At 46.6% G+C, this 19,628-nt stretch overlaps 1 protein-coding gene across 1 annotated transcript; it reads left to right on the top strand.

The window, feature by feature from the left end:
• The first annotated feature begins 331 nt into the window (after nt 1–331).
• On the top strand, nt 332–1,915 carry LOC130974998 (uncharacterized). The gene is made up of 2 exons (XM_057899833.1): nt 332–1,078; nt 1,232–1,915. The coding sequence occupies exons 1-2, from the start codon at nt 332–334 to the stop codon at nt 1,913–1,915; spliced, it is 1,431 nt and encodes a 476-aa protein (XP_057755816.1).
• Nucleotides 1,916–19,628: the final 17,713 nt, after the last annotated feature.

Below are 19,628 nucleotides of genomic sequence, written 5' to 3'. Positions count from 1 at the left end.
CGCGGTTGCAGGACAACGTCCTCGGATATATGGGCCTGTCCTCGTCTTGGGGCCCGCTACTGACATGTATATAAGGGGAAGATTGGCTCTTCCCCCGAGGTACGTCACTTTCCACATCACTCCCCCTGCTTGCACGATTTCTGACTTAGGCGTCGGAGTGTCTTTGCAGGTGGCACCCCCCCTCGTCCATTCACCAGCTCGAGTGCTCGTCAGCTCGCCTAGCCCGCTACCAGCGCGACCCGAGCTAAGGCATCCTCGCCCCTTCACTTGCATACCCGACCTGTCCGGAAACCGACCAACGAACATTGGCGCCGTCTGTGGGGACGTCTAAATGGAAGTTGCACTGGGTCCCGGCGACCAAGGCCGAGCTGCCGGAGCAGAGGGGGCAGCCTCCGTCGCCTCGCAAGGGGGGCGGCGAAGGTCCCCCCATCGACGCACGAGGACACGACCATTCGGAGGAACGGGCGGCGATAGCGCCATAATAATGCAAGAGCTACGCCACAGAGTCCAGAACCTAGAGCGACAGCTTGCCGAACGGGAGCGGGACGGACGGTCTACCGATCCGAGCTACACCCCGTCTCCCGGGAGCGAGGAGGAAGACTCTCGCCGAAGCCGCCCGCGGACGGAAGCGGAGAGCTCGCGGGAGGAGTCACCCGTAGTGAGGAGACGAAATGACACGATTATCTACTCCCGCGGCAGACCGACCCATCGAGCGACAAGAGGTCGCGAAGACGGAAGAACACGACAACCCGTGATAATGGGCGCCACCCCGTTCCACCGATCTATCCTCGAGGTCCGGCTGCCGAAACACTTCGACAAGCCAACGGACATGAGGTACGACGGAACTCAAGACCCTCTAGAACACCTCACGGCCTTTGAGGCCAGGATGAATCTAGAGGGAGTAGGCGACGAAGTAAGATGCCGCGCTTTCCCGGTGACCCTAGCAGGACCAGCGATCAGATGGTTTAACGGCCTCCCTCAAGGTTCCATCTACAATTTCTCAGACGTCAGCCGCGCATTCCTGGCTCAATTCACAACGCGAATAGCAAAGGCCAAGCATCCTATCAACCTTCTCGGGGTAACCCAAAGACAGGGAGAGCCGACCAGGAGGTACTTAGATCGGTTCAACGACGAATGCTTGGAAATCGACGGCTTAACCGACTCGGTGGCCAGTCTCTGCCTGACGAACGGCCTCCTCAACGAGAACATCCGAAAGCACCTTACCACGAAGCCGGTTTGGACGATGCATGAAATCCAAACGGTGGCCAAAGAGTACATAAACGATGAGGAAGTCAGCCGAGTCGTGGCTGCCAATAAGCGGCAGTCCGGTTACGGCCAGGCTCGTCAGTTCGGCGGCGACGGGGAGAGAGCGAAAGAAAAGGCCAGGGAGGAGGCGTCAAGCAAAGCACCTAGGCCGTTCCCTCGAGTAGGGAAGTTTACTAACTACACCCCACTCGCCCTCCCCATCGTGGAAGTCTATCAACAAATAGCTGAAAAGGGAATTCTTCCGAAGCCCCGACCACTCAAGGACCGCACGGGTGGAAACAAGAACCTTTATTGCGATTACCATAAGGGATATGGCCATCAAATGCAGGACTGTTTCGACCTGAAGAACGCATTAGAACAAGCAATAAGAGAAGGAAAACTGGCAGCGTTCTCCCATCTCATCAGGGAGCCGAGAAGGCGTTATTGTGACCAAGACGAGGAAGGCAAGACACGCTCGGCCAAGCGGCGACAGGAGCCCGAAGACAGAGACCACGGCCTCACTGTAATAAACGTGGTAACGGCAAAGAACACTGCACCAAAGTCCCGATCGGCACACAAGAAAGACGCCAAGGTCCTGGCGATCTCATCTCCACCAATGCAGAGTACCAAAAAACCCCCGTCCATTTCTTTTGGCCCAGAAGACCAATGATTCAGCGACGCCCCAGAAAACCCTCCCATGGTCATAACGGCCAGAGTGGGAACCGGCCTCGTCAAACGGATCCTTGTCGACACAGGAGCTGATTCAAACATCATGTTCCGCAACGTGTTCGACGCACTGGGGCTGAAGGATGCCGACCTGACGACACACCAGCACGGGGTTATCGGGTTAGGCGACCACTTCATCAAACCAGACGGAGTCATTTCCCTACCAATCTCGGTGGGACAGGTGCAAGGCCGGAGATCGGCGATGGCCGAGTTCGTAATCCTCCGAGACTCCACAGCCTACAACATCATCTTGGGAAGAAAAACAATCAATGATTTTGAAGCCATAATCAATACCAAGCTGCTGATTATGAAGTTTGTCACCGATGATGGATCCATAGGGACCATAAGAGGAGACCTCGAGACGGCGGTCGCTTGTGACAACGCCAGCCTTTCCCTCAGAAAGAAGTCCAAGGAAGCATCTGGCGTATTCCTAGCCGACCTCGATGCCAGAATAGAGGACAACCCGAGGCCGGAACCAGAAGGGGACCTGGAGAAATTTAGCATCGGTGACGAAGGGGAAAAGTTCACATTCGTCAACAAGAACCTCCCACATGAGTTGAAGGAGCCTTTGATTGAAATGGTAAGGGCCAACAAAGACCTGTTCGCATGGACGCCAGCCGACATGCCGGGCATTGATCCACAAATCATCTCACACCACCTAGCCGTCAAGCCGGAAGCATGCCCAGTGGCTCAACGGAGGAGAAAGATGTCGGCGGAAAGAGCAGAGGAGGTAGCCAAGCAAACGGCCGGCCTCCTAGAAGCAGGCTTCATACGAGAAGTGGACTACTCGACATGGCTCTCAAATGTGGTATTGGTGAGAAAACACAGTGGCAGATGGAGAATGTGCGTGGACTACTCTGACCTTAACAAAGCATGCCCCAAAGATTGCTTCCCCCTCCCCAATATAGATGCACTCGTCGACGCTGCGGCGGGGTACCGGTATCTGAGTTTCATGGACGCCTACTCCGGTTACAATCAGATACCGATGCACCGACCAGACGAAGACAAAACGGCGTTCATAACGCCAGGAGGAACTTTCTGCTACAAGGTAATGCCGTTTGGCTTGAAAAATGCAGGGGCGACATATCAAAGGCTGATGAACAGGATATTCCACGACCTCATAGGGAAAACGGTCGAAGTTTACGTGGACGACATCCTGGCAAAAACAACACGACCTGACGACCTCCTAAACGACCTGGCGAGTGTGTTTGCGTCCCTCCGTCAACATGGTATGAGGCTGAACCCCCTCAAGTGCGCCTTCGCCATGGAAGCCGGCAAGTTCCTGGGATTTATGATAACTCAGAGAGGGGTAGAAGCCAACCCGGAGAAATGCCAGGCAATACTTCAGATGAAGAGCCCGGGCTGTGTCAAGGACGTCCAGAGGTTGGCAGGGCGATTGACATCACTTTCCCGGTTTCTCGGGGCCTCGGCGACAAACGCCCTGCCATTCTTCAACCTCATGAAGAAAGGAATGGCGTTTGAGTGGACACCCGCGTGCGAAGAAGCCTTTCAACACTTCAAGGAAATCCTAGCGGCACCTCCCGTCCTCGGGAAGCCAAGGGACGGGGAACCACTGTACCTATACCTCGCTATAACAAGCGAAGCCCTGGCCGCAGTACTAGTGCGGGAGGACAGGAGGACCCAACAACCAGTCTACTTCATAAGCAGGGCCCTACAGGGAGCAGAGTTAAGATATAGCAAGTTGGAAAAGCTAGCCTTAGCACTCCTAACTTCCTCGAGAAGGTTAAAACAGTACTTCCAGAGTCACCAAGTGGTCGTCAGAACGGACCAAGGGATCCGACAAGTTCTCCAAAAACCCGACCTGGCGGGAAGAATGATGACTTGGTCCATTGAACTCTCTCAATATGGCATACGGTATGAGCCCCGGCAAGCCATCAAGGCGCAGGCAATGGCGGATTTTTTGGTTGAAGTAACAGGAGACCCAGGCGAAGACATGGGTACACGGTGGAAGCTCCATGTGGACGGAGCCTCCAACCAGACCTTCGGAGGAGCCGGGATCATCCTAGAAAGTCCAAACGGGGTCGTATACGAACAATCGGTCAGATTCGAGTTCCCCATCTCGAACAACCAAGCAGAGTACGAAGCCCTCATAGGAGGCTTGACCCTAGCAACAGAGGTTGGCGCAAAAAGGCTGGAAGTATGCAGCGATTCCCAAGTCGTCACTTCCCAAGTAAACGGCAGCTATCAAGCCAAGGACCCCTTGTTACAGAAGTACTTGGAAAAGGTCAAAAGCTTGAGCCAAAAGTTCGACGAGGTCACGGTCCAGCACGTACCCAGAGAAAGGAACACACGAGCAGACCTCCTATCAAAATTAGCCAGCACGAAGCCAGGGGAGGGAAACCGGTCTCTCATCCAAGGCATGACAAAGGAACCTGCAATTGCACTACACATAACAACCCTAAGTCCTTCATGGCTAGACCCCATCACCAACTACCTAGAACACGGCCAAGTCCCTGGTGACGAAAAGGAGGCGGTGAAATTAAGAAGAGAAGCGGCCAAATACGCCGTCATCCAAGGACAGCTGTTCAGAAAAGGGCTCAGCCAGCCCCTACTGAAGTGCCTACACCCCGACCAAACGGACTACGTCCTCAGGGAAGTCCACGAGGGCTGCTGTGGGCACCACATCGGAGGAAAAGCCCTAGCAAGGAAGTTGATCCGAGCTGGGTACTACTGGCCGTCGATGATGGCAGATTCCAAAGAGTTTGTCAAAAAGTGCATAAAGTGCCAACAGAACGCCAACTTTGCCAAGGCACCGGCAAACGAGTTGAGCTTGCTGACGACCTCCCGGCCATTCGCTCAGTGGGGAATCGACCTCTTAGGGCCCTTCCTTGTCGGCCCTGGGCAGGTCAAATATCTTATAGTGGCAATTGATTACTATACCAAATGGATAGAAGCCGAACCATTGGCTAGCATATCCTCAGCCAATTGGAGAAAATTCATGTGGAGGCAGGTGATAACACGGTTCGGGATACCAGAAGTCGTCATCTCGGACAACGGCACACAATTTGCTGACAAAAAGTTCACAGAATTTCTCAACGGCCTAGGTATAAGGCAGAGGTTCTCTTCGGTAGAACAACCTCGGACGAACGGACAAGTGGAGTCCGCCAACAAGGTTATCCTTTCAGGGCTAAAGAAGAGGTTGGACAACAAAAAGGGTGCTTGGGCCGACGAGCTGGCATCGGTCCTCTGGTCTTATCGAACAACCGAGCAATCCTCCACCAAGGAAACCCCTTTCCGACTAACGTACGGGGTGGATGCAGTAATACCCGTGGAGATCGGTGAACCAAGCCCGCGATTGCTCTTAAAAGGAGTAGAGGAAACTGTAGAAAAGGACCTGATAGAGGAAGCCCGAGAAATGGCCCACTTGACAGAAACGGCGCTAAAACAAAGAGTGGCGCTCCGTTACAACACCAAAGTACTCAAGAGGGAATTCGGGCCAAACGACCTCGTCCTGAGGCGAAATGATATCGGCCTGCCGACCCCAGGAGAAGGCAAGCTAGCGGCCAACTGGGAGGGCCCATATAGAATCAAGAAAGTGATGGGAAAAGGGGCCTTTAAGTTAGAAAGGCTCGATGGCAAGGAGGTCCCGAGAACATGGAACGCGGACAACCTTAGAAGATTCTACTCCTAGAGGACGCAGCGACCTGCCGACTAATCTAGCTAAGTAGTTAATTTGCCATTTGAATTTCATAGTAACTTTCAAGTCTTTTATGTGGATACCGAATAAGATACACTTGTGCAAATTCTCCATTCTATTTTACCTCCGTTTTTTAGATAAATCATCTTGTCGTGACTAGCAACGACACCTAACCCGGGACTGATCACCCCGGGAGGTCATCAACTAACGTTGTAACGAACAACTACACGAGAGCCCACGGGCCGCCGATATAAACAACTATAAACCAAAAACGGTTACTAAAAACGATAACACAATCGGACAAGTAAGAAAAACGTCATCGCGACAACACGAGCAAGCGGCCAAAGAGTCATTGTTCACAAGCCAAAATTAAAACGGCTAAGATTAAACTGTTTGTAAGCCAAAACGGCTAAAAACAACTGTCTACAAGCCAAAACAAAACGGCTAAACAAAAACGATGAAACAAAGAGTTCATTTCTTCGGAACATCAACAACCCGGCCATCCTTAATAATCTTAAAAACGCCAATTGCCGACGTGTCGAACTCAGGGGCAACAATTTTAATTTGTGCCTTCAGGGCTTCCTCGGTACCCAAAATCGCGCCTTTACCCTGTTTGACGACGTCTTTGTACTTGGCCTTCCATGTTGCCAGTTCGGCCTCCACGGCCTGCTTCTCCTTCTCGACTTCGGCCGTACGCTTCTGCGCCTCGCCGACCTGTTTCTCCAGAGCCATCTCACGCTCGACCAGACGTTCAATCGTCGCGTCCGACTCTTTCTGTTTCTTCTCGGCAGCTGTTAACTTTTGTTCGGCGGAGGTAGCTTTCTGCTCGGCGGTGGTGGCTTTCTTCTCGGCGGCATCCAACTTCTCCGAAGTTTGAGTCAACTGCTCCCGGAGAGTTTCCACTTCACTTTTCAAATCATTGTTGGCCTTCCCAGCGGAGTCCAACTTCCGACGGAGAGACTCCATCCGGATAGCTCAAACTCGGCCTTCCGGGCTATCACGGCGCCCCGCAGAAGAGTTCGGTACATCCACCTCGCCTGCCCGGCAAGGGAAGACTCATGGAAGTACTCCTCAGTGCCAGGAATGAGTTGGGTATCTATGAAGTTGCTGGCATCGAAATTCCTTTCCATGACGGTAAGGACACCCTCAGGACTAGATGACGCCGTGGATGTCTTCTTTCTCTTTCTCTTCAGGCTAGAGACCTCCACCACCTCCTCCTCATCATCCGGATTGGGCACCGAACCCCCAGTCCCGACAACCTCACGGATAGGAGAAACACGGACCGCCTTGCCACCTTCAACCGAGGCGCCCTGAGCCGAGGTCCCGATCCCGTCGGTTGCGGCCTTCTGTTCGGGAACATCCTGGCCCTCCGGGGGAGCATCAGGCCCCTCGGAAGCAGGCTGCTCGTCACCTTCCTCGTCGTCGCCGCCGGCAAGAAAGGTTTGAAACAAATCGGCAAGGCCCGTCACCGATGCAGACATATCCACTGCAGGAAAACAAAGAAGGTCGGTTAGTCGCCACACATATCAACAAGAAGGAAAAAGACAAAGGGGAAAGTAAAAAGCTCCTCACAAATATAGTTACGACTGGAATCCCGATCACCCATGAGGAGGTGGGGGTTTACTGGGTTCTTCCCAAAAACCGCGTTTAGCACCTCGGCAATCTGCTGATCTTCTGCCGACATGTTTTTATAAACTACCTTAATAAAACTATTGGCTCCTGCCCCGAAGCTCCAATAAGTCGGGATGAGCCGTACCCCCTCCAGAGACAACCAAAAGGGGTGGCGACCTTTGGCCGGACGGACCTTAAAATACTTGTCCTTAAACCCATGGTAAGAATCTTCGAACAAGCCGAAAATCTTCCGACCCTGAGCAGCCCGGAAGGACATGAACCCTTTCCTATGTTTCCCCTGCTTGGTAGGGTTTGTGAGGGTGAAGAAAAAGAGGAAGACATCTACGGACACCGGCAGGTCGAGATATTCACAAACCATCTCGAAACAGCGGATCGAAGCCCAACTGTTCGGATGCAACTGCGACGGTGACACAGAAATTCGGTTTAAGAGCGCCATTTGAAAGGCTGAGAACGGAATGCGAACTCCGACTTGAGTGAACATGGCCTTGTAGAACCAAATCCAGTCGGCGACCTGGCGGGGTTGGAAGTTAATTTCATACAACTGCTCGTGAGCAGCCGGGACGAAGGCGTCATAATTGGCCTCCTCGTCAGTCCCGCCACACAAATACCCGGCTTGTCGGAACTCGGTGAGCTCCTCTTCGCTCATTTGGTTGGGTGAATCCCTTACATCTGAGACGACCCAAGCATACTGGTCGTAAGCCGCAGGGTTAACGGATGCTCGGGAGACCGTGCGGGCCATACCTACATGGGGGTACCATCCAGTTAGTCTAAGAGATCGGTTGCTCAGGCCGAAAACAAACACCACCCCCCACGACTTCCCGACTAAAGGCAAACAAGACTAAAAGGCTAAAGGAACGAGAAAAAGCCTACCCTAGAATGGTACTTTCCCCCCTAACACGTCTACTCGCAACTAAGGCTACGCAGTAACATCAAAAGAACCAAGCAACAAGCATACCGAAAATAATGCCTAAAAAGAGGAATGATTCGAAAATTACCTAAGTTGATGGAAAAAAGGATGATTGCGAGTCTGGGAAAGTGCAAGGAACACGAACGGAGGCACCACAGCAACGCCTTGGAATCTTGTAGCAAGGAGGAAGAAAGGAAGAATAGGGAGTGTGAGAAAAGTGTAGAAATATCAAAACCGATCGTTTAAAAACTACCTCCAAAGCGCGAAACACTTGGGGGCAGAATGGTCTTTCCAAACGGGGTTTTTCACCCCATTATGAGCATTTAATGCTCGGCGCAGGAAACGAAGCGATGAAAACGGTTGCTTTGAGCAACCAAGAGACGCGCGTTGGAGGCACATCCCTCCCGCGAGCAGCCGACCAGACGAAATGCGAGACGACACGCCATTGGTAGCTCCTACGACTACCATTGGCGCGTGGGGGCACTGTTACGGCCTGGCCCAAAAACCGCAAGGGTCGGTCCGACCCGATCTCTACCCGACCCGGTCACGTGCCCTCCAACCGACCCGGACACGCGTCCTGTACGGCACACACGCGGTTGCAGGACAACGTCCTCGGAAATATGGGCCTGTCCTCGTCTTGGGGCCCGCTACTGACATGTATATAAGGGGAAGATTGGCTCTTCCCCCGAGGTACGTCACTTTCCACATCACTCCCCCTGCTTGCACGATTTCTGACTTAGGCGTCGGAGTGTCTTTGCAGGTGGCACCCCCCCTCGTCCATTCACCAGCTCGAGTGCTCGTCAGCTCGCCTAGCCCGCTACCAGCGCGACCCGAGCTAAGGCATCCTCGCCCCTTCACCTGCATACCCGACCTGTCCGAAAACCGACCAACGAACACTTTCTCTGAATTTACTGCTTCCTTTAATTTTCCAACACTGATGAGCGGATAATTTATACGCTTTTTGGCATTGTTTTTAGTATGGTTTTAGTATATTTAGTTAAGTTTTTAGTATATTTTTATTAGTTTTTAGTTAAAATTCACTTTTCTGGACTTTACTATGAGTTTGTGTGTTTTTCTATGATTTCAGGTATTTTTTGGCTGAAATTGAGGGTCCTGAGCAAAAATCTGATTCAGAGACTGAAAAGGACTGCAGATGCTGTTGGATTCTGACCTCCCTGCACTCGAAGTGGATTTTCTGGAGCAACAGAAGCCCAATTGGCGCGCTCTCAACGGCGTTGGAAAGTAGACATCCTGGGCTTTCCAGCAATATATAATAGTCCATACTTTGCCCGAGATTTGATGGCCCAACCCGGCGTGGCAAATCAGCCTCAGAATTTCCAGCGTTTAACGCTGGAACTGGCATAAAACTTGGAGTTAAACGCCCAAACTGGCATGAAAGCTGGCGTTTAACTCCAGAAAAGGTCTCTACACATGAAAGCTTCAATGCTCAGCCCAAGCATACACCAAGTGGGCCCGGAAGTGGATTTTTCTGTCATTTACTCATTTCTGTAAAACCTTAGGTTACTAGTTCACTATTAATAGGATCTTTTGACATTGTATCTGTACCTCATGACACTTTACACGTTTCTTTGTGTACCTTCCACGGCATGAGTCTCTAAACCCCATGGTTGGGGGTGAGGAGCTCTGCTGTGTCTTGATAGATTAATGCAATTACTACTGTTTCTTATTCAATCATGCTTGCTTCCATTCTAAGATATCACTTGCTCTTAACCCGGATGAATGTGATGATCTGTGACACTCATCATCATTCTCAACTATGAACGTGTGCCTGACAACCACCTCTGTTCTATCTTAGATTAAGTAGATATCTCTTGGATTCTTTAATCGGAATCTTCGTGGTATAAGCTAGAACTGATGGCAGCATTCAAGAGAATCCGGAAGGTCTAAACCTTGTCTGTGGTATTCTAAGTAGGATTCAATGATTGAATGACTGTGACGTGCTTCAAACTCCTAGCAGGCGGGGCGTTAGTGACAGACGCAAAAGAATCACTGGATTCTATTTCGGCCTGACCGAGAACCGACAGATGGATAGCCGTGCCGTGACAGGGTGCGTTGAACATTTCCACTGAGAGGATGGGAGGTAGCCACTGACAATGGTGAAACCCTACATACAGCTTGCCATGGAAGGAGACTTGCGTGTTTGATGAAGAAGACAGTAGGAAAGCAGAGATTCAGAAGATGGAGTATCTCCAAAGCCTCAACCTATTCTCCATTACTGCATAACAAGTACTTATTTCATGTTCTTTTGCTTTTCACAATCAATCCTGATAATTTCTGATATCCTAACTAAGATTTACAAGATAACCATAGCTTGCTTCAAGCCGACAATCTCCGTGGGATCGACCCTTACTCACGTAAGGTATTACTTGGACGACCCAGTGCACTTGCTGGTTAGTTGTGCGGAATTGCAAAAGTGTGATTGCAATTTCGTGCACCAAGTTTTTGGCGCCGTTGCCGGGGATTGTTCGAGTTTGGACAACTGACGGCTTATCTTGTTGCTTAGATTAGGACTGTTTTATTTTTGTTTTTGTTGGTTTAGAGTCTCTTAGTTGAGTCTAGTTTCATATTTTAAGTTGGTGTCAATTGCATGCTTTTGCTTTTCTTTTAATTTTCGATTTTGCATGTCCTTAGTCCCTTTTTGATTCATAAAAATTCTAAGTTTGGTGTCCTCTTTGTGTTTTTCCCTTAAAAATTTTCGAAAATTAGTGTTTGATTTTCTAAAAATTTTAAGTTTGGTGTCATTTTGTTGTTTTTCTCTTTCCTCTTTTCAAAAATCAAATCTTTTTCATAAAAACTTTTCAATCATATCTTTCTAATTGCTATTTTCAAAATCTTTTTAATTAACTAATTGATTCAGTTCTCAATTTGCTTTGATCTTATTTTCTTTTTGATTTTCGAATTTTTATTTTAATTTCCTTTTGTTTTTATTTTAATTTTCGGTTAATTCAAAAAAAAAAAAACAAAATTTATCTATTTGCAATCATTATCATTTCCCTTTTGTCCATTATGGACCTAAGAGGGATTGATCAGTCCAAAAGGACTCTGGGGTCATATGCTAACCCCATTACAGCTGCATATGGGAGTAGCATCTGTACACCTCCCATCAAAGCAAGCAGCTTTGAGCTAAATCCTCAACTCATTATCATAGTGCAGCAAAATTGCCAGTATTCCGGTCTTCCACAGGAAGAACCTACTGAGTTTCTGGCACAGTTCTTACAAATTGCTGACACAGTACATGATAAAGAGGTAGATCAGGATGTCTACAGACTATTACTGTTTCCATTTGCTGTAAAAGATCAAGCTAAAAGGTGGTTGAATAACCAACCTACAGCAAGCATAAAGACATGGAAACAGTTATCAGACAAATTCCTGAATCATTTTTACCCTCCAAAGAGGATGACACAGCTAAGGCTGGACATCCAAGGCTTTAAATAAGAGGATAATGAATCCCTTTATAATGCCTGGGAGAGGTATAGAGGTATGCTTAGAAAATGCCCCTCTGAAATGTTTTCAGAGTGGGTACAGTTAGACATCTTCTACTATGGGCTTACAGAAAAAGCTCAAGAGCTTATAGACACTGTTGCTAAAAACCAATACTTATATTATAGCAATGAATTCTCTCCAAAAGAGGAAGTCATGGCAGTAGTCACTAATCCTAATCCTCAAGAACAGATGAATGAGCTTAATCAACAATTGCTCCTGATGACAGAACAGTTAGCAGAATTTAAAGAAATGCTCCATGATACTAAGGTTGCTAACAAGAACATAGAACTGCAGTTGAATCAAGCAAAACAGCAAATATCTAAACAGATAACAGAGGGATGTCAAGCAGTTCAACTGAGGAGTGGGAAGACACTGAATAACACTGCTCAAAAGAGCAAAAAGCCAAACAAGGAACATTTGACAGAGGATAACCAAACCACTGTTCAAAATCCCTCTGAGGACAGTAAGAGCCCAGAGAGGAATGCTAGTGGCGTTCAAACGCCAGAAAGGGAGGGAAAGCTGGCGTTAAACGCCAATTCCCTGCCCAGTTCTGGCGTTTAAACGCCAGAAAAGGGGGAAAAGTTGGCGTTAAACACCCATTTTCCATCCAATCCTGGCGTTCAAACGCCAAGGGAAGATCAGACACCTGAGAGTGCTGACAGTAATCCCTCCAACAAGGCCTCTTCAACCACTTCTGTAAGGAATAAACCTGCAGCATCTAAGGTTGAAGACTATAAAGCCAAGATGCCTTATCCTCAGAAACTCCGCCAAGCGGAGCAGGATAAGCAATTTGCCCGCTTTGCAGACTATCTAAGGACTCTTGAAATAAAGATTCCGTTTGCAGAGGCACTTGAGCAAATACCTTCTTATGCTAAGTTCATGAAAGAGATCTTAAGTCATAAGAAGGATTGGAGAGAAACTGAAAAAGTGTTTCTCACTGAAGAATGCAGTGCAGTCATTCTGAAAAGCTTCAAGATCCTGGAAGCTTTATGATGCCATGCACATTAGAGGGCGCTTGCACCAAGACAGCCCTATGTGATCTTGGAGCAAGCATCAATCTAATACCTACATCCACTATCAGAAAGCTTGGGTTGACTGGAGAAGTCAAACCAACCAGGATATGCCTCCAACTTGCTGATGGCTCCATTAAACATCCATTAGGCATAATAGAGGACATGATTGTCAAGGTTGGGCCATTTGCCTTTCCAACTGACTTTGTGGTGCTGGAAATGGAGGAGCACAAAAGTGCAACTCTCATTCTAGGAAGACCTTTCCTAGCAACTGGACGAACTCTCATTGATGTACAAAAAGGGGAAGTAACCCTGAGAGTCAATGAGGATGAGTTCAAGTTGAATGCTGTGAAAGCCATGCAGCATCCAGACACACCAAATGACTGCATGGGCGCTGACATTATTGACTCTTTGGTGGAAGAGATCAATATAACTGAAAGCCTAGAATCAGAGCTTGAAGAGATCTTCAAGGATGCTCAGCCTGATCAAGAAGAACCACAGGAAACAAAGGAATTTTCGAAAATTCCTCAGGAGGAGGATAAGCCTCCCAAACCTGAACTCAAACCACTACCACCATCCCTGAAGTATGCATTTCTGGGAGAGGGTGACACTTTTCCAGTGATTATAAGCTCTGCTTTGAATCCACAGGAAGAGGAAGCACTGATTCAAGTGCTACGGACACACAAGACAGCTCTTGGGTGGTCCATAAGTGATCTTAAGGGCATTAGCCCAGCTATATGCATGCACAAGATCCTGTTGGAGGATAATGCCAAACCAGTGGTCCAACCACAGAGGAGGCTAAATCCAGCCATGAAGGAGGTGGTGCAGAAAGAGGTCACTAAATTACTAGAGGCTGGGATTATTTATCCTATTTCTGATAGCCCCTGGGTGAGCCCTGTCCAAGTTGTCCCCAAAAAGGGAGGCATGACAGTGGTCCATAATGAAAAAAATGAACTGGTTCCTATAAGAACAGTCACAGGGTGGCGTATGTGTATTGACTACAGAAGGCTCAATACAGCCACCAGAAAGGATCATTTTCCTTTACCATTCATAGACCAAATGCTAGAAAGACTAGCTGGTCATGATTATTACTGCTTTTTGGATGGCTATTCAAGTTACAACCAAATTGCAGTAGATCCTCAGGACCAAGAGAAAACAGCATTTACTTGCCCTTCTGGCGTGTTTGCCTACAGAAGGATGCCTTTTGGTCTGTGCAATGCACCTGCAACCTTTCAGAGGTGCATGCTCTCTATCTTCTCAGATATGGTAGAGAAATTTCTGGAAGTCTTCATGGATGACTTCTCAGTATATGGAGACTCATTCAGCTCCTGTCTTAATCACCTAACACTTGTCCTGAAAAGGTGCCAAGAGACTAACCTGGTTTTAAACTGGGAGAAATGTCACTTTATGGTGACTGAGGGAATTGTCCTTGGGCACAAAATTTCAAGCAGGGGAATAGAGGTGGATAAGGCAAAGGTAGAGGTAATTGAAAAATTACCACCACCTGCCAATGTTAAGGCAATCAGAAGCTTTCTGGGACATGCAGGATTCTACAGAAGGTTTATAAAGGATTTTTCGAAAATTGCAAAACCTTTGAGTAACCTGCTAGCTACTGACACACCATTTGTGTTTCACACACAGTGTCTACAGGCATTTGAGACCCTGAAAGCTAAGCTAGTCACAGCACCAGTCATCTCTGCACCAGATTGGACATTGCCATTTGAATTAATGTGTGATGCCAGTGACCATGCCATTGGTGCAGTGTTGGGACAGAGGCATAACAAACTTCTGCACGTCATTTATTATGCTAGCCGTGTTCTAAATGATGCGCAGAAGAATTACACAACCACATAAAAAGAATTACTTGCAGTGGTTTATGCCATTGACAAGTTTAGATCTTATCTAGTGGGATCAAAGGTGATTGTGTACACTGACCATGCTGCTCTTAAATACTTACTCACAAAGCAGGATTCAAAACCCAGGCTAATAAGATGGGTGTTGCTTCTGCAAGAGTTTGATATAGAAATAAGAGACAGAAAAGGGACAGAGAACCAAGTAGCTGATCATCTGTCCCGAATAGAACCAGTAGCTGGGGCGTCCCTCCCTTCTACTGAGATCTCTGAGACCTTCCTAGATGAGCAACTCTTTGCCATTCAGGAAGCTCCATGGTTTGCAGACATTGCAAACTATAAAGCTGTGAGGTTCATACCCCAGGAGTACAGCAGAATGCAAAAAAAGAAATTAATTTCAGATGCCAAGTACTACCTATGGGATGAGCCATATCTCTTTAAGAGATGTGCAGACGGAATGATCCGTAGATGTGTACCCAGAGAAGAAGCACAAAAGATCCTATGGCATTGCCATGGATCACAGTATGGAGGACATTTTGGAAGTGAGCGAACAGCCACTAAAGTCCTCCAATGTGGCTTCTACTGGCCTACTCTATATAAAGATTCCCGAGAGTTTGTGCGTAACTGTGATAGTTGCCAAAGAGCTGGTAACTTGCCTCACGGATATGCCATGCCTCAACAAGGGATATTAGAGATAGAATTGTTTGATGTATGGGGAATTGACTTCATGGGGCCATTCCCACCATCATACTCAAACACTTACATCCTGGTGGCAGTGGACTACGTATCTAAGTGGGTAGAAGCAATTGCTACACCCACTAATGATACCAAGACCGTGCTGAAATTCCTCCAGAAACACATCTTCAGCAGGTTTGGTGTTCCCAGAGTACTAATCAGTGACGGGGGCTCTCATTTCTGCAATAGACAGCTATACTCTGCTATGGTTAGATATGGAATTAGCCATAAAGTGGCAACTCCGTATCATCCACAGACAAATGGGCAAACTGAAGTCTCTAACAGAGAGCTAAAAAGAATCCTAGAACGGACTGTGATAGCCCGAAGAAAGGATTGGGAAAAGAGCTTGGATGATGCTCTGTGGGCATACAGAACAGCATTTAAGACTCCTATAGGAACCTCTCCATACCAACTGGTGTATGGGAAGGCCTGTCATCTGCCCGTGGAACTGGAACATAAAGCCTATTGGGCAACCAGATTCCTAAACATGGATGCTCAGTTAGCTGGTGAAAAAAGATTGCTCCAGTTAAATGAGCTAGAGGAGTTCAGACTCAATGCCTTTGAAAATGCAAAAATTTATAAGGAAAAGGCAAAGAAGTGGCATGACAAGAAGTTGTCAACCAGAGTCTTTGAGCCAGGACAAAAAGTTCTGCTCTTCAACTCTAGGCTCAAATTGTTTCCAGGAAAACTCAAATCCCGGTGGAGGGGTCCGTATGTGATCACAGGAGTGTCACCATATGGATATGTTGAGCTTCAGGATATTGATTCTGACAAAAAGTTCATTGTTAATGGACAGAGAATCAAGCATTATCTTGAAAGTAATTTTGAGTAGGAATGCTCAAAACTGAGACTTGAGTGATTCTCAGTGAAGGTCCAGCTAAAGACAGTAAAGAAGCGCTTGCTGGGAGGCAACCCAGTCATTAGGAGGTTATATGATTTGTTCTTACAGAGGCAAGTACCAAAAATGAAGGAATTCACAGAGTTACAGAAGGATTCAGCTCAAAAAGCAGAGAAAAAGAGCTTGCTGGCGAAAAAATGCCAGTAAGGGGCATTTTGGGCGTTAAACGCCAGAATGGGTACCATTCTGGGCGTTTAACGCCAGGAATGGTGCCATTTTGGGCGTTAAACGCCAGAATGGGCACCATTCTGGGCGTTTAACGCCAGGTGTGCAGCATCCTGGGCGTTTCGCAAAACGCCCAGTGATAAAGGAATTCTGGCGTTTAACGCCAGCCAGGGCACCTGGCTGGGCGTTAAACGCCCAAAAGGGGCAACAAATGGGCGTTAAACGCCAGAATGGGTGCCATTCTGGGCGTTTAACGCTAGCAAGGTGGGGGGACCACAATTTTGTTTTCAAATCAAATTTTTTCAAACTTTCCTTTTCTTACCCATACTCTTCTACAAAAATACATCTCAACCTTTCATCATTTACTTTCAAATCTTCAAAAAAAAAAATCATTCTTCAAATCTATCTCAAAGCAATTCCAAATCTCATTCAAAAAACTCACCCTTCTCTCAAATCCTCTCCATATCTTCTCAAATCTCTTTTCAATTTTTTCGAAATCTCTCCCCCCCTTATAAGAACACGTTCGGCCTCACCGTTCCCCCACACCATTCGAATTTGCTCTTCTCCTCTCTCTTCTCCTTCCTTTCTTTTGCTTGAGGGCAAGCAAACCTCTAAGTTTGGTGTGCTTTTCCGTGATCACTAAAGCCAAGATTCATCAATATCATGGCTCCTAAGGGAAAACAAACCAATTTAAGAGGAAAGAAAGAGAATAATCCAAAGAATCTTTGAAATCAAGAGAAGTTCTTAACCAAAGAACATGAAGACCATTATCACAAAATAATGGGTCTGAGGTCAGTGATCCCGGAAGTAAAATTTGATCTGAAAGAAGATGAATATCCGGGGATCCAAGAGCAAATTCGAAACAGAGGATGGGAAGTTCTAACCAATCCTGAGATAAAGGTTGGAAGGAACATGGTTCAGGAATTCTACTCAAATCTGTGGCTAACAGATAAGCAGAGAATGACTAGAACCGCTTACCATACCTACAGAACCATGGTCAGAGGGAAAGTTATGTACTTCCATCTGGACAAAATAAGAGAAATCTTCAAGTTGCCTCAACTGCAAGATGATCCTGACTCCTTTAATAGGAGAATGGTGAGAGTAGATAAAGGGTTGGATCAAGTTCTAGAGGACATATGCCTCCTTGGAACTAAGTGGATAACCAATTCAAAGGGTGTCCCAAACCAACTCAAGAGGGGAGACCTCAAACCAATTGCAAGAGGTTGGCTAGACTTATTTGGGCGTTCCATACTGCCCACTAGCAACCGTTCTGAGGTCACTATCAAGAGAGCAGTGATGATTCATTGCATTATGCTTGGAAATGAAGTGGAGGTGCATCATGTGATTGCTTGTGAGATCTACACAATTGCAAATAAGAATTCCACTGAAGCCAAATTGGCTTACCCAAGCTTGATCTTCTTGCTCTGTAAAGAGGCTGGGGTAAAGATAGGAGTAGATGAATTCATACCCATTAAACATCCAATCACCAAGAAGTCAATGGAAGGACAAATGCAAGACAACTCTATCAAAAGGAGGGCGCAGGAGTTCCTCCCTGAATTCCCTGAAATTGGCTACTGGGCCAGCCTAGAAGCATCTATCAACAAGTTGCAAGAAACTATGGAGCAACTTAAGGAAGAACAGCAGAATCAGAACTGCATGCTCTGCAAATTGCTGAAGGAACAAGAGAAGCAGGGGCGTGAACTCCAAGAGTGGAAACGCCAAAAGATCTCCTTCCAAGCTAAGGGAGCATCCACTTCTCAAAATCAAGGTTGTTGAGTCCTAACTCTGTGAAAACCTCTATCATTAGGAGCCTATTTAAATTTTTGTCTTCTATTTTTTTTTAGTCTCATCTTATATCTATTTTTGAGTCTTGTTCTTAATTCATAATTAATAAAATTTAAAGTTTATGCCTTAAAGCTATGAATGTCCCATGAATCAATCACCTCTCTTAAATGAAAAATGCTTTAATCACAAAAGAACAAGAAGTACAGGATTTCGAAATTTATCCTTGAAACTAGTTGAATTAGTTTGATGTGGTGACAATACTTTTTGTTTTCTGAATGAATGCTTGAACAGTGCATATGTCTTTTGAATTTGTTGTTTTGAGAATGTTAAAAATTGTTGGCTCTTGAAAGAATGAGGAAGAAGAGAACTGTTATTAAGGATCTGAAAAATCATCAAATTGATTCTTGAAGCAAAAAAAAAAAGGCAGTGAATCAAAAAAAAAATAATAATAATAAAGTTGTGAACCAAGGCAAAAAGAGTGTGCTTAAGAACCCTGGACACCTCTAATTGGGGACTCTAGCAAAGCTGAGTCACAATTTAAAAAGGTTCACCCAATTATGTGTCTGTGGCATGTATGTATCCGGTGGTAATACTGGAAGACAGAGTGCTTTGGGCCACAGCCAAGACTCATACACTAGCTATGTTCAAGAATCATTATACTTAACTAGGAGAATCAATAACACTATCTGAGTTCTGAGTTCTTATAGATGCCAATCATTCTGAACTTCAAAGGATAGAGTGAGATGCCAAAACTGTTCGGAGGCAAAAAGCTACTAGTCCCGCTCATCTAATTGGAACTATGTTTCTTTGATATTTTGGAGTCTATAGTATATTCTCTTCTTATTATTCTATTTTGATTTTCAGTTGCTTGGGGACAAGCAACAATTTAAGTTTGGTGTTGTGATGAGCGGATAATTTATACGCTTTTTGGCATTGTTTTTAGTATGCTTTTAGTATATTTAGTTAAGTTTTTAGTATATTTTTATTAGTTTTTAGTTAAAATTCACTTTTCTGGACTTTACTATGAGTTTGTGCGTTTTTCTGTGATTTTAGGTATTTTCTGGCTGAAATTGAGGGTCCTGAGCAAAAATCTGATTCAGAGACTGAAAAGGACTACAGATGCTTTTGGATTCTGACCTCCCTGCACTCGAAGTAGATTTTCTGGAGCCACAAAAACCGAATTGGCGCGCTCTCAACGGCGTTGGAAAGTAGACATCCTGGGCTTTCCAGCAATATATAAGAGTCCATACTTTGCCCGAGATTTGATGGCCTAACCTGGCGTGGCAAATCAGCCTCAGAATTTCCAGCGTTTAACGCTGGAACTGGCATAAAACTTGGAGTTAAACGCCCAAACTGGCATGAAAGCTGGCATTTAACTCCAGAAAAGGTCTCTACACATGAAAGCTTCAATGCTCAGCCCAAGCACACACCAAGTGGGCCCGGAAGTGGATTTTTCTGTCATTTACTCATTTCTGTAAAACCTTAGGTTACTAGTTCACTATTAATAGGATCT

Source organism: Arachis stenosperma, chromosome 4, assembly GCF_014773155.1.
Source record: "Arachis stenosperma cultivar V10309 chromosome 4, arast.V10309.gnm1.PFL2, whole genome shotgun sequence".
Classification (NCBI taxonomy): Eukaryota; Viridiplantae; Streptophyta; class Magnoliopsida; order Fabales; family Fabaceae; genus Arachis; species Arachis stenosperma.
This window is presented reverse-complemented; position numbering and strand designations above follow the sequence as displayed.

Excerpts from the sequence above, each read along its gene's own strand:
- LOC130974998 (XM_057899833.1), top strand. The coding sequence starts at position 332 with ATGGAAGTTGCACTGGGTCCCGGCGACCAAGGCCGAGCTGCCGGAGCA. Across the intron at positions 1,079-1,231 it reads ATCCTATCAACCTTCTCGGG|CCGGTTTGGACGATGCATGA; the intron begins GTAACCCAAAGA and ends CTTACCACGAAG.